This window comes from Pongo pygmaeus, chromosome 19 (assembly GCF_028885625.2).
Source record: "Pongo pygmaeus isolate AG05252 chromosome 19, NHGRI_mPonPyg2-v2.0_pri, whole genome shotgun sequence".
Taxonomy (NCBI): domain Eukaryota; kingdom Metazoa; phylum Chordata; class Mammalia; order Primates; family Hominidae; genus Pongo; species Pongo pygmaeus.
Window position 1 is genome coordinate 4,509,820 of NC_072392.2, and position 21,533 is coordinate 4,531,352.

Sequence of the window (21,533 nt, forward strand, 5' to 3'; positions counted from 1 at the left end):
AGAGCGGAGGAGGCTCAGGCATGGTGGGCTGCAGGTCTCGAGCCCTGCCTGGCAGGAAGGCAGCTAAGGCCCGGCGAGAAATTGAACACAGCAGCTGCTGGCCCGGGTGCTAAGCCCCTCACTGCCCGGGGTAGGCGGGGCCCGCCGAGCCCACGCCCACCCGGAACTCGCGCTGGCCCGCAAGCACCGCGCGCAGCTCCGGTTCCCACCTGTGCCTCTCCCTCCACACCTCCCTGCAAGCTGAGGGAACTGGCTCAGGCCTTGGCCAGCCCAGAAAGGAGCTCCCACAGTGCAGCGGTGGGCTGAAGGGCTCCTCAAACGCGGCCAGAGTGGGAGCCAAGGCCGAGGAGGCGCCAGAACGAGCGAGGGCTGTGAGGGCTGCCAGCACACTGTCACCTCTCACCACTGCACTCCAGCCTCGGCGACAGAGTGAGACTCTGTCTCAAAAAAAAAAAAAAAAACAAGAAAAGAAAAAAAACTTCTGCACATCCTTCAGAAAGACTGTCCTCATCTGTTCCCAGTGCAGGTGGACGGCCTGCACTCCCTCCACCCCCGCCCGGGCCAAGCGCTGTTAGCGGCTGTGTCTTCTGACTCAGACCTCTGTAATAGCATTCCTGGGTAATACCTGTGTATGTGTCTCCTCAACTATTCTGGGAAGGCAGGGGCCATGGTAATTCATATGTGTCCCCATCGATTGGCATAGTGAATAGCATAACATAGGCACGGATGGATGGGTCGACAGATGGACCGATGGATGGGAGCGGGTGAGTGAGTGGATATTAGCTGGGATGGGTGGGTGAAGGAGATGGATAGTCAGAGACATTGGAAAAGGGAACCCTGCGAAGATCAAATGCAGACACCAGGAGGAGCTGACACGCTGCAGTGAAGAAGCGGGAGGGCTGGCCACAGAAGGCGGCACGCTCCGAGTGGAGCAGGTGAGCGGCGCGCACTGAAGCAAGCATCACGCAATTGAACCGCTCACCCACGTGTTCTCCCCCACCATCCTCCTTCCCAGACGGCGCTTCAGCTCATTCCATCGCCCCCAACAGCCCGGTCGCCCCCACCGCCACTGAGAAAGCAAACAAAAGGGAGGAGACCTCTGCAGGTTCTGGATGCCGAGGGCCAATCGAAAGACTTAGATCCCCTGGAAGGCGGGCGCCTTGCTTTAGGGGGGTCCAATCGGTTTCAAGGGGTTGCGGCGGGGCGGGGAGACGGGCGGGAGGAGCGGGAGCGGGTCCCGCGCGCGGGGGAGGGCTACCAGGCTGGGACGGAGCGCGAAGGGATGGGGGCGGAGCCAATGGCCCCGCGTGTCTGCTAGGAGAGGGCGGGCAGCGCCGCGGCGCGCGCGATCTGGCTGACGCATCGGGCCCCGGTTCCCCCAGACCAGAGCGGGGCCGGGAGGGAGGGGGAAGAGGCGAGAGCGCGGAGGGCGCGCGTGCGCATTGGCGCGGGGAGGAGCAGGGATCTTGGCAGCGGGCGAGGAGGCTGCGAGCGAGCCGCGAACCGAGCGGGCGGCGGGCGCGCGCACCATGGGGGAGAAACCCGGGACCAGGTAAGGGAGGTGGGGCCACGCGGCGGGGCATGGGCGGCGGCTCGGGGCGGGGGCTGGGACGGTCCCAGACGAGGGCGCAGCGGAGAGAATCTGGGGGCCGGACGCCTGGGTCCCTAGGGACAGCCATCCGGGGCCGCACGCGCAGGTCCTCGAGGATAATGAGGGTGGGGGGGAATGCCCGGGCCCCTGCAGAAAGCGAGGCCTGAGGGGGATCAGAAAAACCAGTGTCGGGGTTCTCGCAGGGATGTGGGGCCAGACTACTGGGCTCTCCCGTGCAGCCTGCGATGCGGGGACGGAGGAAGGAGGAGCAGGTGGCTGGCCCCGAGGGGTCGTATACGGGGAGGCTGGATGGAGGGAGGGGGGGATCCACTCCAGACTCGCGCCAAGCCAATGGAAAGCCTCCTGTCCAATATCCCCCAGGTAGTCGCGCTGCCCACACCTGTCCCGAGGGCCGGGTGGTTCCTCACCCAAACTTCTACCTTCCTTTGGGTTGCCAGGAGCAACAGCTTCATCTTGGGGGAGCCGAGTGTGTGGCGACCCTCCCTGAAACTAGATCGTATCCCTCTCCCTGGGGGTGGGGGAGGCAGTATTCACCCTGGGCGCGCGTCCACTCCCCGGATGTTTTCTGTGCAATCGAGGCTCTTTCCTTCCACTGATACCCCGAGTTCTCTTTTTTGGTCTCTAGCAAAATCCACTTCCTGTTGTGACTCAACACCCCCAAGGGGCAAGGGGTGAATGCCTGAGTCCCAGGGGAGCAGGAGCAAAAGACGAAAAGGTTGGGGCTGTAGGCCTCAACCCAGAGGGTATCAGGAATAGGGAATTGGTCCTGAGCTCTGGCTTGCTCTGCAAAACATCATATCAACCCCACTTCCAACCTATAGAGTATGAGAACCCGGGTTTCTGAGCATCAAGTAGATGAGCATCAGAAAGAGATCATCAGAGAGGTGATCGGTGTCCTGGATCAGGGTTTAAACATCCCAGAGAAAGGGGAAGTTGCTGACTTGTGGGAGGCCCCTGATTTCCGTCATGTGGTTCAGGGAGTGGGACAGATGGACCAAAGGGGACTGCTAACTTGGCACAATTTCCCTCACCCCCATCAAATTCTGGGCCACAGGAAATGGAGCGAATAGCAGGAAGTATGAAAGGACATCTGCTTCAGCTACCCCTGCTCACACTGGGCACCTCCCTGGTCATCCCCACACTCTGCCTCCTTGGCCAGCCTAGTATATGCACGCTGCTCCTCCCCAGCCTGGCAGGAGGTGGCTGGGTTAGGATCCAAAGGGCAGGTGCCTTGCAGCTGCTCCAGGGCAATTGCCCCAGAACCACACTCCAGTTGGCCCACTGATTGTGGCTGTCACAGCCCTGTGCCAGGGCTCCTAATGGGAGGACACCCTGGGACAAAGAGGAAAACCAGAAGCAAAGGGGAGGGAGAGCCTGGATGATGCCACGGCACTCAGCCCCCAAGTTGGGATGAAAGATAGGGTGTTTATTCTAGCGGCACCATATCGATGCGTATGCTCTTATTGGTTAGGAATACCTGGGGGCCTCCATACCCTTTGCCTTACAACCTTTGGACAGCTTGGCTTTCTGGGAAGAAGGAGCAAGTGAAGTTGTAGCGGAAACTGGGCCTATGGTAGAAACCATGTAGGGCCAAAGGCCAGGGTCATTGCTCTCCTGTGTGCTCCAGCTGTCAGAGCTGGAGACCAGATGGAAAGATGGTTAGGTCTTACCCAGACACTGTGGTAACCTGCCCATTGGGGTCCTCTGGGAATGGGGTGGTGGAGTTGGAGGAGGGATGGGCTAGTTGGCAGGATTTCACATTCTGCTATCTATCTGAGGATCCTTTCCAGGGATCACTGCTGAGGCAGAGTGGATTGGAAGGAGTAAGGTGGTGCTTCAAAGAACAGGCCCACAATTGGCCAGATCACTGGGGTTGCCAAACACTTCCTTACCCTCCCAGCAATGGGTGGAGTCCAGGCTTAAATTGTTTCAGCAACTGGAAAGCAAATAACCTTCAATTCAACAAACTATTTATGCCGACTGCAGAGACCGATAATGTAATATTGATTGAGAGGATGGACTCAGAGCCAGACTGCCTTGGTTTCTATTAATTCCCACCATTTACTCTCTCTGTGACCTTAAAACACTTGACCGCTCTCTGCCTCAGTTTCCTCACCTGTAAAATAGAGATATTAGGACCTCCAGCACTGGGTGGTTTTATTTTATTTTTTTATTTTATTTATTTATTTATTTTTATTTTTATTTTTTTTTTGAGACAGAGTCTTGCTCTGTCACCCAGGCTGGAGTGCAGTGGCTCAATCTCAGCTCACTGCAACCTAAGGCCGGGCACGGTGGCTCACGCCTGTAATCCCAGCACTTTGGGAGGCTGAGGCGGGTGGATCACCTGAGGTCAGGAGTTGGAGATCAGCCTGGCTAACATGGGGAAACCTTGTCTCTACTAAAAAAATACAAAATACAGGCCAGACACAGTGGCTCAAGCCTGTAATCCCAGCCCTTTGGGAGGCTGAGGCGGGCAGATCACTTGAGGTCAGGAGTTTGAGATCAGCTTGGCCAATATGGGGAAACCCCATCTGTACTAAAAAATATAAAAATTAGCAGCCGGGCGCAGTGGCTCACGCCTGTAATCCCAGCACTTTGGGAGGCTGAGACAGGTGGATCACAAGGTCAGGAGATTGAGACCATCCTGACTAACACGGTGAAACCCCGTCTCTACTAAAAATACAAAAAATTAGCCAGGCATGGTGGCAGATGCCTGTAGTCCCAGCTACTCGGGAGGCTGAGGCAGGAGAATGGCGTGAACCCGGCAGGCAGAGTTCGCAGTGAGCCGAGATCGTACCACTGCACTCTAGCCTGGGCGACAGAGTGAGACTCCGTCTCAAAAAAAAAAAATTAGCCAGGCATGATGGCGGGCACCTCTAATCCCAGCTACTCAGGAGGCTGAGGCATGAGAATCGCTTGAACCCAGGAGGTGGAGGTTGCAGTGAGCTGACAGCGTGCCACTCTACTCCAGCCTTGGTGATAGAGTGAGACTCCATCTCCAAAAAAAAAAAATACAAAACATAGCCGGGCGTGGTGGCTCACGCCTGTAATTCCCCAGCTACTCGGGAGGCTGAAGCAGGAGAATCGCTTAAACCCGGGAGGCGGAGGTTGCAGTGAGCTGAGATTGCACCACTGCATTCCAGCCTGGGCAACAGAGTGAGACTCCATCTCAAAAAACAGAGTATTACAAGAGATGACACATTTGAAACACTTGGAGCAGTGCTGGGCATGGAGGAGTCACTCTGAAATGTTAGCAGCATTATCATCTTCACGACATGGCTGGCATCGTGCTGGAGATGCCTGAATTAATAAGGCCTCTGAGGCTCACAGTCTGAGGAGGGAGGGAGCTAACTGTCCTTGTGTGCTACCACACCACAAGTAAAACATAAACAAGGTGTGACAGGAACCCAAAACAAGGAGTGACCAGGGTCTGGGCTGGGTCAGCTTCCTAAAGGCTGGGCCTTAAAAACCAATAGGCTTTTAAGCTGTTGAGGTCGGAGTTGGGGACGGTTGGAGGTGAGTAGAGTCGAACTTGGGTAGGGCCTGTGGTAGAAACTATCTGAGGGCCAAAGGCCGGGGTCATTGCTCTCCTATATGCTCCAGCTGTCAGAGCTGGAGACCAGATGGAAAGATGGTTAGGTCTTATCCAGACACTGCGGCTACCTGCCCATTCGGGTCCTCTGGGAAGAGCCTGGGTGGTTCCTAGGCCAACCAGTGGCCATTACTAGGGACGGAAGGGGACGAAGGACGGTGGACAAGATGAGGGGCATTTCCCCTTGCTACCACATTAGAAATAGGAAGGACCTTCCAGGAAGAAGGGGAAAGGGGCAGAGCTGGGCAAAGCCCCGAAGCCTCAGGCAGGAGGCCTGGGTGAGCACTGCTTCTCAGGCCTGGGAGGGAGAGGGTCCTGGTGTGGGGTCCCTGCTGAGTCTGAGGGAGGCAGTGGGGTTTCCCTTTCTGTTTTGTTAGGGTCTTCAAGAAGTCGAGCCCTAACTGCAAGGTGAGTCTCCACAGCACTTACCCTTTTGACCCTCCCTGGGCCCCAACAAAGCCCAGCCTTCCCCTAGACGATCCCCAACCTACCCAAAGATGATCCCCAACCCCTAGCTCCCCACTTCCTGTGACAGCTAAGCGCCGACTTCCTTCCCTCCTGAAGCCCCTTGCCGCAGAGGCTGCTCAGCCTGAGCCAGCCACAGGGCTGGGTGGGGCAGGCTTGGGTCCCCAAGCAAGACCACAGAGGAGGAGGCCAAAAGCAAGCCATGTGCCTGTAGCCCTCCTAGGAGCCAACCCAAGGTGCGTGGGGCTGGGAAAGGTTAACAGCCCCCGGGCTATGGCCTATTTATCCTAGAGCCCCTTGAGGGGACCTAGTGAGGGTGGCAGCTGCTCTCTAGCTGGCTGGTTGGGCTGAGTTCTCCCCGAGGATCCAAACACACACACACACACACACACACACACACACACACACACACACACACACACACACACACACACACACACACACACCCCTGGCTGGTTGGGCTGAGTCCTCCCTGAGGATGCAAACACACACACGGACACACACAAACACACCTCGCTGGTTGGGCTGAGTCCTCCCCGAGGACACACACACACGGACACACATGCACATACATGTTCACACACACACCTGACTGGTTGGCTGAGGACACACACACACACACACACACCAGGCTGGTGGGCAGAGGTGTGCAGAGATAAGGGAGCAGTTCAAAAGCCTAAAGGTCCACTAGTCTGAGAAACGCCACCACCCTCACTTTCCAACACTATTGGGAGGAAGCCTGGAAAAACTCCTTCCTGATAGCCCAGCCTGGAGATCCCTGGGCAGGGCAGCCAGTTTTGAGGGCTCCAATGCCCTGTCACCATCCTCCCCAATCTCCCCTATGACCCCTTGACATCCTCAGCTCACCGTGTACTTGGGCAAAAGGGACTTCGTAGATCACCTGGACAAAGTGGACCCTGTAGGTAAGTTTTCCCAGAAAGGGACAGCTCGTTCCCCAAGAGGGGAAGAAGTTCCCGGGCCCAGGAAAGGGGGGAGCGGCCCTTGCAGGAAGTGAGCTGGTGTGTCCCCCTCCTAGATGGCGTGGTGCTTGTGGACCCTGACTACCTGAAGGATCGCAAAGGTACTGGCCCCAAGTCCAGGGGGCCCAGGGAAAGTGGGGGCTAGGGAAGTGAAATGGGCTGGCCTTGGAAGGGCGCCCCAGAGAGATGGAGGCTGGAGGTGGAAGCCAGGAGTAGGGTTCAGGCAAGTCTTATGCTGCTGAGGGAGGAGCAGCGGCTGCTAGGTGCTGGGGGACTGGGGAAGTGGGGCGCCTGACCACTCATCTTACCCTCCCTTGCCAGTGTTTGTGACCCTCACCTGCGCCTTCCGCTATGGCCGTGAAGACCTGGATGTGCTGGGCTTGTCCTTCCGTAAAGACCTGTTCATCGCCACCTACCAGGCCTTCCCCCCAGTGCCCAACCCGCCCCGGCCCCCCACCCGCCTGCAGGACCGGCTGCTGAGGAAGCTGGGCCAGCATGCCCACCCCTTCTTCTTCACAGTGAGGATGCCCCTGCCCTCTGAGGGCCAGGGGGCTGGGGCTGGGACTGCGTCTGGGGTGGGGGTAAGGCACCTGCTATGGGCAGATCTGGAAGAAACAGTGACGCGGGGACCCTAGATCCACTTCCCTTCAGGGTCCCAGCGCATTCAGGAAGCCCTTGATTATCTGCCTCCTCTCTGGGGCCCCTTCCTTCTTCCTTTCTCATCCCCAGGAGTCCTTTCTCCAGCCTCTTTTTTGTTGTTGTTGTTGTTGTTGTTGTTGAGACAAAGTCTCGCTCTGTCACCCAGGCTGGAGTGCAGTGGCACAATCTTGGTTCACTGCAACCTCCGCCTCCCAGGTTCAAGTGATTCTCATGCCTCAGCCTCCTGAGTAGCTAGGATTACAAGCATGCACCACCACACACAACTAATTTTGTATTTTTAGTAGTGATGGGGTTTTGCCACATTGGTCAGGCTGGTCTGGAACCCCTGACCTCAGGTGATCCGCTCACCTCGGCCTTCCAGAGTGTTGGGATTACAGGCGTGAGCCACCACACCCAGCCTCTCCAGCCTCTTAGGTTGAGATTTGGAGGAAGATCTGGGGGCTTTCTGGAAGAACTGAAGTCTTCTCTTTCCTCCGCCACAGATACCCCAGAATCTTCCATGCTCCGTCACACTGCAGCCAGGCCCAGAGGACACAGGGAAGGTATGGGAGGAACAGCTCTGAGGGCTCCTAGGGCAGGACAGGGACCAGCAGGAGCCTGGAGGCACAGCTGAGCCAGAGGGTGAACTGTCAAGATGCCAGGGTGGGGCCGAGGGTAGGCCAGTGTCCCTCGTGGAAGTGGGGTGTATATGGTGGTCATTGTGCACGTGTGACACTGCCTCCTGCTCTCTGGACCCGCATGGATCTGGGGATGGGGGCTCCCCTTGCACTACCATGACCAAGCCTCTGCCAGGTTCTGGGCTTTGGAGAGGAAGAAGACTTAGTCCCCAGGGTCGTGAGACCACAATGAGGCAAGAGTCCCTGCCCGAGAGGAGGGAAGGGGGAGGAAGAAAGGGGAGTGATGGTGGCGGGAGCCTCCGGTAAGATGTGGCCTTTTCTCCCCTTCCCGAGGCCTGCGGCGTAGACTTTGAGATTCGAGCCTTCTGTGCTAAATCCCTAGAAGAGAAAAGCCACAAAAGGTAAGGGAAGCGACCTCCTCTGTGGTGTAAGAGGAGGCTTTCCTCCCCGCTTCCAGGAGCCCAGGCCCCATGCGGGGGAGGAGTAGGGGTTGGGGTGTCTGAGGAATGACCCCTCCTGCCCATACCCCCATCCCAGGAACTCTGTGCGGCTGGTGATCCGAAAGGTACAGTTTGCCCCAGAGAAACCCGGCCCCCAGCCTTCAGCCGAAACCACACGCCACTTCCTCATGTCTGACCGGTCCCTGCACCTCGAGGCTTCCCTGGACAAGGAGGTGGGGTGTGAGAGGGTGACACGGATGCCACGGTGCAGTTTAGACCCTGGGGGAGGGGCGAAGCCACACGTCAAGATGACATTTGTAAAGGAGGTTGCCTTGGCTGGGTGTGGAGAGTTGCCCTGGGCTTGGGTTTGAGGGGAGGGGGCCAGAACAATGTGTCTGTGTTTGGGGACACACTGATGATGGGAACAGTGAAAACCAGATCCAATTCATATGACCCCCTCCCCCCAAAAGCTGTACTACCATGGGGAGCCCCTCAATGTAAATGTCCACGTCACCAACAACTCCACCAAGACCGTCAAGAAGATCAAAGTCTCTGGTAGGAGGTGGGGTTTGGAAGGGGGTCTTCGGGGAGGGCGTTACTGCACAGGTGGCTCCTGGTGTGATCTCAGCCCAGGCCACTTCCCAGTGCGGGAGACCCACCAGGGCTCAAAGAATTTAGGTTGTTCCAGAATGATACGGGGAGCCTCGGTGTTTACCGCTTCAGTGGGGAGCGTGGGGGGGCCGCGCCACGGGGTCTGGAGTTGTGGTGTGGTGGCGGCTTGTGCTCCATCCAGAGCTGCCTGACCCCATCCCACCCCACAGTGAGACAGTACGCCGACATCTGCCTCTTCAGCACCGCCCAGTACAAGTGTCCTGTGGCTCAACTCGAACAAGAGTGAGTATCGGGAGAGACCCATGTTCCAATCTAGGGAGAAGAGCAGGATCAGGAGAATGTGAGGTGGAGAAAGAATTCTTCCTGAGCCATCTCCACCTCTTTTTTTTTTTTTGAGATGGAGTTTTGCTCTTGTTGCCCAGCCTGGAGTGCAATGGGGCAACCTCTGCTCACTGCAACCTCCACCTCCCGGGTTCAAGCGATTCTCCTGCCTCAGCCTCCCAAGTAGCTGGGACTACAGGCATGCGCCACCATACCCGGCTTATTTTTAATAGAGACGAGGTTTCACCATGTTGGCCAGGCTAGTCGCGAACCCCTGACCTCAAGTGACCCACCCATCGCAGCCTCTCAAAGTGCTGGGATTACAGGCGTGAGCCACCGCGACCGGCCACCATCTTCACTTAAAAGGGTATTCCCTCCACAGCCAGGCTCCGGGCTGTTAATTTTCTTGAGCACGTTGAGCCAAAACCTACTCCCTTGTGACCTGTGCCCAAAGAAACAAGGGACTAGTGAGGGGGAGATGCTGCTTGGAGGTGATAGGCCGCCCCTTGCCCAGCCCAGCGCCCCTAAGCGTCTTATTCTCTTGTCCCCACCCCCAGTGACCAGGTATCTCCCAGCTCCACGTTCTGTAAGGTGTACACCATAACCCCGCTGCTCAGCGACAACCGGGAGAAGCGGGGTCTCGCCCTGGATGGGAAACTCAAGCACGAGGACACCAACCTGGCTTCCAGCACCATGTGAGGGTGGGGCTGGGGTGGGTCCCCTGCAGGCCAGGGGCCAGACGTCGGTTCAGTGCTAACTGTGTGCCAGGCTCTATCCTAGGTGCCAGGGATGTATCAGTGAACAGAAGAGACAAAAAGAACTCTTACATCCTAGGGGAGGGAGGATAGACAAATCCGATCAGTGGTCACTGTACGGCAGGTTTAGTGACAAGTATGAAGGAGAAAAAGCCAGGCAGAGAAGGGAGGGATGGGGGGCAGTGAGGTGCGAAGGTGAATTCGGAGTAAGGACCCAGCGGAAGTAAGCAAGGTGGGTGAGCAGGAAAGGAGGGTTCTGGGCAGAGAGAAAACAAAGACTCAGAGGTGGGGCAACCTGGGGTGTTGGAGGAATGGGGAGGTGCCATCGTGCCCTCAGGCAGGAGCAGCCCTGGAGGTCCCCAGCTTCACAAAGGGCTGGATTTCACCTCTCCCGGTGCCTTTGTTCAGGGTTCCCACTGCACAGCGCACACAGCAGGCCCAGAGGGCAACTTAGCGAGAAGAACTAAGTATCAGGAGAGGAGGAGGAGGTGAGGTCACGGGCTAATGGAGAGCCAGACGGTGCAGGGCTGTTAGCGGAGAAGGACCGTCAGCTTTTACTGGAGAGGAGCTACAGGAGGCCCTGAGCAGGGAGTGCAGTGCGCACTGTACCATAACCGCACGGCCTGGGCTGCTGGGGCCCTGGGGGCCTGTGCGAGTTTGTGGTCCTTCCCAGAGTCCCCATGGGAACCCCACGGTGGGCCAGGTGACAGGGTGATAGGCCCTGGTCTGACTCCACCACCCTCAATTGCAGTGTGAAGGAGGGCGCCAACAAGGAGGTGCTGGGAATCCTGGTGTCCTACAGGGTCAAGGTGAAGCTGGTGGTGTCTCGAGGCGGGTGAGTGTCACGGGGGAGCCTGGGTGGGGGTCACACTGGCTCTCCCTAGTCCCGTGTCATCGTCCTCTTCACGATGCCTCTCCCCTTCCCCAGGGATGTCTCTGTGGAGCTGCCTTTTGTTCTTATGCACCCCAAGCCCCACGACCACATCCCCCTCCCCAGACCCCAGTCAGGTGAGCACACTACCCACCCCAAGCCCTCAGAGGGAGGGCCTGAAGCAGGGCCAGTGGAGGAAAACCGGCCCTTCCAGCACTCACCCCCACACCCCCTCTTCCCGTCCCCCCAGCCGCTCCGGAGACAGACGTCCCTGTAGACACCAACCTCATTGAATTTGATACCAAGTAAGAAACTCATTCCCCTACTTGACCCTCTCGGGACAAAGATTCCTGTAACATTCAAATCTGCCCTCATACCTCTTCCTTGCTTTCTGGGGGGAGAAGGGGATTGTAGCATCAAATCAAGATGCCTTAGCCTTGTGAGGCTGCCTCTTGCTGCCTTTTCTTTGTCCCTTCCTGTAAATACCTCTGGTCCCACTGCTGTTCGAACGCCTCTGTCCCAGAGGCCTAGCTTTCGGGAGGGCAGGGAGTGTGAGGCTGGGACAAGAGTCAGAAGCCCTCACCTCACAACCCTCTTTCCCACCACCAAGCTATGCCACAGATGATGACATTGTGTTTGAGGACTTTGCCCGGCTTCGGCTGAAGGGGATGAAGGATGACGACTATGATGATCAACTCTGCTAGGAAGCGGGGCGGGAAGAAGGGAGGGGATGGGGTTGGGAGAGGTGAGGGCAGGATCAAGATCCCCACTGTCAGTGGGGGATTGTCCCAGCCCCTCTTCCCTTCCCCTCACCTGGAAGCTTCTTCAACCAATCCCTTCACACTCTCTCCCCCGTCCCCCCAAGATACGCACTGGACCCTCTCTTGCTGAATGTGGGCATTAATTTTTTGATTGCAGCTCTGCTTCTCCAACCCCGCAGTGGGTGGCAAGCTGTGTTCATACCTAAATTTTCTGGAAGGGGACAGTGAAAAGAGGAGTGACAGGAGGGAAAGGGGGAGACAAAACTCCCACTCTCAACCTCACACCAACACCTCCCATTATCACTGTCTCTGCCCCCGTTCCTTCAAGAGGAGACCCTTTGGGGACAAGGCCATTTCTTTGTTTCTGAGCATAAAGAAGAAAATAAATCTTTTACTAAGCATGAGTGTGTGTTTTCTCTGTAGTGTTTAGAGAGTGTATAGTGTGCTTATCCATGATTCTGTTAGCTTGTGGGGGAGGACCCAGTCTCTCTTCTGCACCCAAAAAGCACCTGACACGAAGGCTATCAGTAAATGTTTATTGGATGACTGTGCTGTGGCTGTGTTCCAAGGTAAACATCAAAACTTGACTTAGTCCAAACTCAAGGGTGAGGCTTGATAAGGCCACAAAGTAAACTTAGTCATTTATGGAGGTCATAATAACTAAACTAACTGCCTGCAGACAGACGCTCACAGGAGCTAGCCAGGACAGGCTCTTCCCTGTTGCGGCTGACGCACATGACCACCTGTGACCTGTTGTGACCGAGTCGTGTTCATTTCCACTGCTCCTTAAGGTTGCTCAAGCAATCTGCCCCTGTGGCTCGGTGGGGCCACAACCACAGGCCTCACCAGACAAGCCACATGACGTCTCTGGAGCCTGGTACCTACACTCTTAACACAGAAGCTGAGGCTTGGGCAGCAAGAACGTCATGCTGCCATGGGCCCCTGTCCTAGGAACCACATCCTAGTGCTGCTTATGGGATGTTCATCAGGGACTCCCTGAGGCTTGACCAAAGCCCCAGGCTGGGCTGGAGGGAGTTAGCATCACTCCACGAACATTTCTCACCTCCATCATCTGCTTCCACTCCTGAAGCCCAACCTTTCTCCTAAAGCTCCTTCATTCATTCCACAATCTGGATTTGAGTCCCTGCAAGGTACCAGGCATAGTATAGCAGTAGAACAACAACAACAACAACAAAAAAAAACATTAATTCATTCCCTTTTTTTTCTTCTTTTTTTTTTTGAGACAGAGTCTCGCTCCGTCGTCCAGGCTGGAGTGCAATGGCGCCATCTCGGCTCACTGTAACCTCCACCTCCCAGGTACAAGTGATTCTCCTGCCTCAGCCTTCCGAGTAGCTGGGATTACAGGCGCCTGCCACAACTCCCGGCTAATTTTTGTATTTTTAGTGGAGACAGGGTTTCTCCATGTTGGTCAGGCTGTTCTCAAACTCCTCACCTCAAGTGGTCCACCCACCTTGGCCTCCCGAAGTGCTGGGATTACAGGTGTGAGACACCGCGCCAGGCCTCCCTGGTTATTTAACTACAATATCTATGCTTCAGAGGAGAAGTACTGGAGCTAGGAGAATGCGTGACAGGGAGTTCTGAGCTAGGTTGGGTTTGGGGAAGATTTCCCTGAGACAGTGACCTTTAAGCAGAGAAGTGAAAGATGAGGGGAGTTCGGGGACCATGCAGGGATGAGCATTCTGGGCAATGGCACTGTCGTGTGAAGGCAAGAGGAAACAGCACATCTGGGACCTAAAGAGGCCAGAGAGACTGGGACAGAGACAGCCAGAGGCAAAGTAGTTCCTTCTGGCTGCTGAGCCAGATGGGGACGGCTCGCACAGGCCTTTAGTCTATGTTATGACTCGTGACTTCTAGTTAAATCGCCATTTACCCACAAGCTTTAAGTGCTGCCAAAAGGCCCGTGACCTTGCTTACCCCGCCATGGCGGCAGCCTCCCCTGCAGACCCTGGACTTTCTCATGTGGAAGAACCATCCCCCCTAATACCATCTCCAGCATCCCTCTGACTCCCGTGCACCTGCTCCTTGACCTCTAAGCCCAGGGATCTCAATTTTTTTTTTTTTTTTTTTTTTTTTTTTTTGAGATGGAGTCTTGCTTTCTCACCCAGGCTGGAATGCAATGGTGCTATCTTGGTTCCCTGCAACCTCTGCCTCCCAGGATTAAGCAATTCTGCCTCAGCTTCCTGAGTAACTGGGACTACAGGCACACACCACCACGCCCGGCTAATTTTTGTATTTTTAGTAAAGACAAGGTTTCACCATATTGGCCAGGCTGGTCTCGAACTCCTGACCTCCTGATCCGCCCACCTTGGCCCCCTAAAGTGCTGGGATTACAGACGTGAGCCACCGTGCCTGGCCGATCTCAAATTTTTTTCAGGAGAATCAGAACCCTCCGGGTGCCATGGTAAAAATCCAGAGTCGGGCTCCACCTTTCCAGATTCTGAGTCACAAGGTCCCAAGAAGTATCCAAAAATCCGGATTTTTAATTAGTACACACTTTGAGTAACTGCCCTTTTTATTAATTAATTTATTTATTATTATCTTTTTTTGAGATGGAGTCTCATTTTGTCACCCAGGCTGGAGTGCAATGGCTCAATCTCAGCTCACTGCAACCTCCGCCTCCCGGGTTCAAGCCATTCTCCTGCCTCAGCCTCCCGAGTAGCTGGGATTACAGGCGCGTGCCACCATGCCCAGCTAATTTTTGTATTTTTATAGAGCCAAGATCTTGCCATTGCACTCCAGCCTGGGCGACAAGAGCAAAAATTCTGTCTCAATAAATAAATAAATAGCCTAATTCAATGGCATTTAGTATATTCACAATGTTGTACAACAATCACCTCTGTCTACTTCCAAACATTTGGCTTCCTGTATTTTTAATAACACATAAATTTTTTAAAATTGTGTTTCTTAAGGCCGGGTGCAGTGGCTCGCACATGTAATTTGTAATCCCAGCACTTTGGGAGGCCGAGGCGGGTAGATCGCCTGAGGTCAGGAGTTCGAGAACAGCCTGGCCAACATAGTGAAACCCCATCTCTACTAAAAATACAAAAAATTAGCTGAGCATGGTGGCGGGCGCCAGTAATCCCAGCTACTCAGGAGGCTGAGGCAGGAGAATCACTTGAACCCTGGAGGTGGAGGTTGCAGTGAGCTGAGATTGTGCCACTGCACTCCAGCCTGGACAACAAGAACAAAACTCCAACTCAAAAAAAATAAAATAAAATTATTTTTGCTTCTTAGGTTCATACACTAGGAAAATTTTTTATTTATTTTCATGTAGTCAGTTATAATAGCCACAAAAAAAAGACAGCTTATGGCCAGGCGCGGTGGCTCACGCCTGTAATCTCAGCACTTTGGGAGGCCGAAGTGGGCGGATCAGGAGGTCAGGAGATCGAGGCCATCCTGCTAACACGTTTAGTAGAAACCTCGTATCTACTAAAAATACAAAAAAAAAATTAGCCGGGCGTGGTGGTGGGCGCCTGTAGTCCCAGCTACTCAGGAGGCTGAGGCAGGAGAATGGCATGAACCTGGGAGGCGGAGCTTGCAGTGAGCCAAGATCGTGCCACTGCACTCCAGCCTGGGCGACAGAGCGAGACTCTGTCTCAAAAAAAACAAAACAGCTTATTGGGTTTTTTGTCACAAAGCTTTTGGCCCTTCTGTTTCTCACTACTTGACACTTCCTTTTCTTTCCAGCCTATACTTCAAGGTCGTCATATCAACCCCTATCTCATCAGCACACTCCACCCTCCATTCACAATCGTGTTCTCAATCCACAGCCTGGATCCATCCAGCTATCTCCCTTCTCTGCTCTGAGCACAGGGGTTGGTGCTCATACAACCACTTGCTTGTTCATTCAACAATTTTTTTTTTTTTGAGACAGAGTTCTCGCTGTGTCACCCACGCTAGAATGCAGTGGCCCAATCTCGACTCACCACAACCCCCGCCTCCCGGGTTCAAGCGATTCTCCTGCCTCAGCCTCCCGAGTAGCTGGGATTACAGGTGCCCGCCACCCTGCCTGGCTAATTTTTGTATTTTTTAGTAGAGATGGGGTTTCACCACGCTTGCCAGGCTGGTCTCGAACTCCTGGCCTCATGTGATCCACCTGCTTCAGCCTCCCAAAGTGCTGGGATTACAGGCGTCAGCCACTGCGCCTGGCCAACAAACTTTTTTGAACACATTCTAGGTACTGGACACTAGGTATGAATCTGGGGCTGCTAAAAATATATGGTCTCTAACCCAAGGTGGGCCCCCAACACCCGATAAGCTTTTGTCTCTCTCCATGTCCCTGGTTACCTCCCTCTCCTGCTCCCATCCTATGCACTAATTCTTTTTTTTTTTTTTTAAGGTGGAGTTTCACTTTTGTTGTCCAGGCTGGAGTGCAATGGCACGATCTCGGCTCACTGCAATCTCTGCCTCCCCGGTTCAAGCGATTCTCCCTCCTCGGCCTCCCAAGTAGCTGGGATTACAGGCGCCCGCCACCATGCCTGGCTAATTTTTGTATTTTTAGTAGAGACGAGGTTTCACCATGTTGGCCAGGCTGGTCTCGAACTCCTGACCTCGGGTGATCTGCCCGCCTCAGCCTCCCAAAGTGGTAGGATTACAGGCGTGAGCCACCGCGCCCGGCTACCTACGCACTAATTTTCTACCTTCCTCATGCTCAAAGTGACTTCTGTTTTTCACAGAGATTAGGCAATGAAGGATGAATAATTTCAATTTCCCACCTCCTACTGACAAACAGTGACATCTACACCAATTCTCCTACACAACCAAGGTTAAGATGCCTTCTCCAGTTCAAAGCTAATCCCTCCACCTGTGCTCAGATCGCTGTCCTCCCACTTCCACTGAGACCTTGATTCACCAAACCACACCCCTCTCCTACCTGTGTCTGTGGTTCTTCCTCCGTGATAAATAAGCCCACATAAGTCTATTCCATTTAAGGAACGAGGAGGGAGGAAGAAAAAAAGAGGAAGAAGGAAAGGAGAAACCAAACAAAACACTCTCCTCTACACTTGTGTCTCTTATTTCTTCTCTTCTTTGGTTTTGTTTTGTTTTTTGAGACAGAGTTTCGCTCTTGTCACCCAGGCTGGAGTGCAATGGTGAGACCTTGGCTCACTATAACCTCCGCCTCCCGGGTTCAAGTGATTCTCCAGCTTCAGCCTCCTGAGTAGCTTGGATTACAGGCACCCACCACCATACCCAGCTAATTTTTGTATTTTTAGTAGAGATGGGGTTTCACCATGTTGGCCAGGCTGGTCTCGAACAACTGACCTCATGATCCGCCCGCCTTGGCCTCCCAAAGTGCTGGGATTACAGGCATGAGCTACCACACCCAGCCCTCTCTTACGCTTCATTCTTTCTTTACTTTTTGTTTTCAAAGTTATATATACACATAAAGAATCAGATAGTACTACAAGACCTATTACAATAAAAAGCAGACCCTTCCCACTCTAATTTCCTCCTCCTCAGAGGCAACTACTTTCACCACCTTTTTTTTGAGACAGGGTCTTGCTCTGTTACCCTTGGCATGATCACGGCTTACTGCAGCCTCCTCAATGCCCCAGGCTGAAGAGATCCTCCCACCTCAGCCTCCCAAGTAACTGGGACTACAGGTGCAAGCCACCATGCCCAGCTAGTTTTTTTAATTTTTTTATTATTTTAATTTTATTTATTTATTTATTTATTTGAGACAGAGTCTCACTCTATCACCAAGGCTGGAGGGCAGTGGCACTGTGTCGGCTCACTGCAACCTCCGTCTCCTAGGTTCAAGCAATTCTCCTGCCTCAGCCTCCCAAGTAGCTGGGATTACAGGTGTCCACTACCACGCTCAGCTAGTTTTTATATTTTTAGTAGAGACGGGGTTTTACCATGTTGGCCAGGTTGGTCTTGAACTCCTGACCTCAGGTGATCCGCCCACCTTGGCCTCCCAAAGTGCTGGGATTATAGGCGTGAGTCACCGCACCCAGACAGTTTTTTTATTTTTTGTAGAGATGGGGTCTCCTCATGTTGCTCAGGCTACGCCCGGCCTACTTTCACCACCTTTAGATGTTTATTTTGGCATTTACCTCCCTATCTCTAAACATGCTTATTTGGCAACTTCATGATTTTTGTTTTTGTTTGTTTTTTGTTTTGAGAGAGGGTCACGCTCTGTCGCCCAGGCTGGAGTGCAATGGCGCAATCTCGGCTCACTGCAACCTCCGCCTCCCAGGTTCAAGCGATTCTCCTGTCTCAGCCTCCTGAGTAGCTGGGACTACAGACGCGTGCCACCATGCCCAGCTAATTTTTGTATTTTTAGTAGAGATGGGGTTTCATCATGTTGGCCAGGATGTTTTCCAATTCCCAACCTCAGGTGATCCGCCAGCCCCGGCCTCCCAAAGTGCTGGGATTACAGGCATGAGCCACCACACCTGGCTCATGTGATAGATTTTTTTCATTACTTCCCTCAAGGTTTGATTTTTCAAGGGTGTTTTGTTTGTTTGTTTGTTTGTTTTGTTTTCGAGAAGGAGTCTTGCTCCAAATTGCAGTGTTACTGATACCTTCTACTCTTCTGAAAATAATGTTTGTGGAGGAAGGGATCAAGAAATGTAGCACCATCATTTAAATTCCCTCAGGACCAACTCTACTGGACACATAAACAATAGCAACAACATCTACTTTCAATAAAATGTTGGTATTGCTCTCTGCCAATTACCTTGAGAGCCTGACTCAGGAATGAAAAGCTCTATACCAACCCTGGCCTCGAACTCCTGACCTCAAGTGATCCTCCCGCCTCAGCCTCCAAAAGTGCTGGGATTACAGGCATAAGCCACCACGCCCAGCCAAGGATGCTTTTTCAGATTCAATCATGTTTTATACTATCTCTTACCTAAGAGCTTCAACAGTTGTCCCCATCTCCCCCTTTTTATTTGGTTTCTGTCTTTCATGTTAGAAAGTTTCTTTACATACCTAGAAATTTTTGCTTTCTGCTCACATTTAAGAGCAGGTGCTTAGCGTGACACGGTGGTTCACATCGGTAGTCCCAGCTACTCAGGAGGCTGAGACAGGAAGATCACTTGAGCCCAGGAGTTCAGGACTACAATGAACTATGATTGCGCCACTGCACTCTAGCCTGGGTGACACAGAGAGGCCCTATCTCAAGAAATTAAAAAAAAAAAAAAAAAAAAAAAGAGTGAGGTGCTAAGAAGTTGACTAGAATTTCCATGTACACAGTTGGGACTTGCCAACTGTGAGTTTCACTATGAGGTGATCTGGCCAACTGACTGGTTGGAGAACCCCTGACATTCATATCCTGAGGTCTTTTCTCACTTACCAAATTCCCCAGAGAAAAGTCTTCCAGTCTCTTACCTGGAAAGTATAAGCCTTGTTGCTGGAGTTCTGGAAAGTACCACTGACTAATAAACTTGGTTTTTTTTTGTTTTTTGTTTTTCGTTTTTTGATACAGGGTCTCACTCTGTCACCCAGGCTGGAGAGCAGTGGCACGATCAGGACTCCCTACAGTCTGAACTCCCAGGCTCAAGCAATCCTCCCACCTCGGACCCCTCCAAGTAGCTGGGACTATTTTTATATTTTTTGTGGAGTTAGGGTCCCACTATGTTGCCCAGGCTGGTCTCAAACTCATGGGCTCAAGTGATCCTCTTGCCTTGGCCTCCAAAAGTGCTAGAATTACAGGCGTGAGCCAACTCACCTGGCCCTAAACTTTCACTTAATCTCTGTTTTTCTTTTTTGGAGACTGAGTCTCGCTCTGTCGCCCAGGCTGGAGTACAGTGGCACAACCTCGGCTCACTGCAACCTCCTCAGCCTCCCAAGTAGCTGGGATTACAGGCACCCACTACCACGCCTGGCTCATTTTTTGTATTTTCAGTAGAGACGGGGTTTCACCATGTTGCCCAGGCTGGTCTCAAACTTCTGACCTCAGGTGATCCACCCTCCTCGGCCTCCCAAAGTGCTGGGATTAAAAGCGTGAGCCACCGCGCCCGGCTTAATCTCTGTTTTCAATGCAGTGCCCTTGCCCTCAACTGTACTCAGGTGCTCTCTAAGCTAAAAATCTGTTTTCTATTTCCAACAAAGAAACCTCCAGTATTCTGATGGGTTGGGGGAGATCAGTTGCCAAGATACATAGAGTCAATAAAGAGATCTGGAGGTCTAACTTCAAATAATCCTAATTTTAGTACACTTTCACCCCAGCTGTAAACGAAGCTACTAATTTCGTGGTAAATCAGGTTGCTTGTAAGCTTTCTTTGCTGCTGGCTTAGTTACCACCTCACTGCAAAATGAGTCTGTTTTCCAGCATCTGTCTAAAGTTTTGCTATTAACTCCTCTCCCTTTGACTCCTTTTTAAAACAACTTTAGGCCAGGCACAGTACGCTCACACCTGAAATCCTGGCACTTTGGGAGGCCAAGGCAGGAGAATCCTTTGAGTCCAGGAGTTCAAGACCAGCATAGGCAACACAATGAGACCCTGTCTCTACAAAATAAATTAAAAATTAGCCAGATGTGGTAGCACACATCTATGGTCCTAACTCTTCAGAAGGCTGAAGTGAGAGGATCACTTGAGCATGGGAGTTTAAGGCTGCAGCGAGCCACGATTGAGCCACTGCATTCCAGCCTGGGCAGCAGAGAGAGACCTTGTCTCAAAAAATAAAATTTTTTTTAAAAAGCAACTTTACTGTTATTTTATTAGCATTTAGGGAAGGATTAAGTCAAATGCCAGACCCATCAAGTTTTTTGTTTTTTGAGACAGGGTCTCGTTCTGTCACCCAGGCTGGAGTGCAGTGGCACAATCCGTGGCTCACTGCAGGCTCGACCTCTCAGGCTCAAGAAATCCTCCTATCTCAGCCTCCCAAGAAGCTGGGAATACAGGCATCAGCCACCAAGACTGGCTATTTTTTTTTTAATTTTTAAATATCTTTATACTTTTGTTATTATTTGTATTTATTTATTTATTTGAGACGGAGTTTCACTCTTGTAGCCCAGGATGGAGTGCAATGGCGCAATCTCAGCTCACTGCAACCTCCGCCTCCCAGGTTCAAGTGATTCTCCGGCCTTAGTCTCCTGGGTAGCTGGGATTACAGGCATGCGCCACCATGCCCAGCTAATTCTGTATTTTTAGTAGAGACGGGGTTTCTCCATGTTGGTCAGGCTGGTCTCGAACCCCTGACCTCAGGTGATCCACCCGCCTCAGTCTCCCAAAGTGCTGGGATTACAGGTGTGAGCCACCACACCCAGCCTTTATTTTTTAAATATAGTAGACGGGGTCTCACTATATTGCTCAGGCTGGTCTCAAAGTCCTTACTTCAACTGATCCTCCCACCTCAGCCTCCCAAAGAGCTGAAATTACAGGAGTGAGCCACCATGCCCAGCCCCCAAATTTTTTTATAAAGACAGTACCTCACTATGTTCCCCAGGCTAGACCATTCAGTTTAACTGAGTCTAACCTTCATTTGCTAACCTTGGGCAAACTAGTTTCATTCTTGATAATCTACTATAAACTGTTACAAGCGATCTTTCCAAAAAAGGTAATTCTGGTCATAACACACTTCTTAAAAACCCTTTAAAGGCTCAAATGTCTTCAGACTCAAGTCCAAAGTACTTAGCTTGCAAGCCTTTTCCTGATTCCGCTCCTCTCTCCGGCCTCACCATTGGCATACCTAACCCCCACCACCCTCCGTTCACTCCAGGCACACAGAATCCGTTGCTGGACTCCACATGCGCTGGGCCCGGCACAGCACCATGCTCTTGCCTATGCCGTCTCCCTTTTCCACTACAAGCTCTCATCCACGTAGTTCACCTTTAAGACTCAGCTCCCGCCTGTAATCCCAGCACTCTGGGAGGCCGA

General features: G+C 52.9%; 1 protein-coding gene across 4 annotated transcripts; it reads left to right on the forward strand.

Annotated features, from left to right (window-relative positions):
* The first annotated feature begins 1,307 nt into the window (after positions 1-1,307).
* ARRB2 (arrestin beta 2) lies at positions 1,308-12,087 on the forward strand. 4 transcript variants are annotated; one of them, XM_054459336.2, is made up of 15 exons: positions 1,327-1,552; positions 5,582-5,612; positions 6,532-6,592; positions 6,706-6,750; positions 6,971-7,230; positions 7,792-7,851; positions 8,260-8,327; positions 8,464-8,599; positions 8,837-8,921; positions 9,188-9,260; positions 9,857-9,994; positions 10,806-10,889; positions 10,983-11,062; positions 11,176-11,230; positions 11,536-12,087. In XM_054459336.2, the coding sequence occupies exons 1-15, from the start codon at positions 1,530-1,532 to the stop codon at positions 11,627-11,629; spliced, it is 1,293 nt and encodes a 430-aa protein (XP_054315311.1). In that variant the 5' UTR covers positions 1,327-1,529; the 3' UTR covers positions 11,630-12,087. The 4 variants fall into 4 exon arrangements, with proteins under 4 accessions (XP_054315315.1, XP_054315311.1, XP_054315312.1 ...); XM_054459337.2 differs by having other exon boundaries at positions 1,332-1,552; positions 6,971-7,167; XM_054459340.2 differs by lacking the exon at positions 11,536-12,087 and having other exon boundaries at positions 1,308-1,552; positions 6,971-7,167; positions 9,857-9,863; positions 11,176-11,218.
* Positions 12,088-21,533: the final 9,446 nt, after the last annotated feature.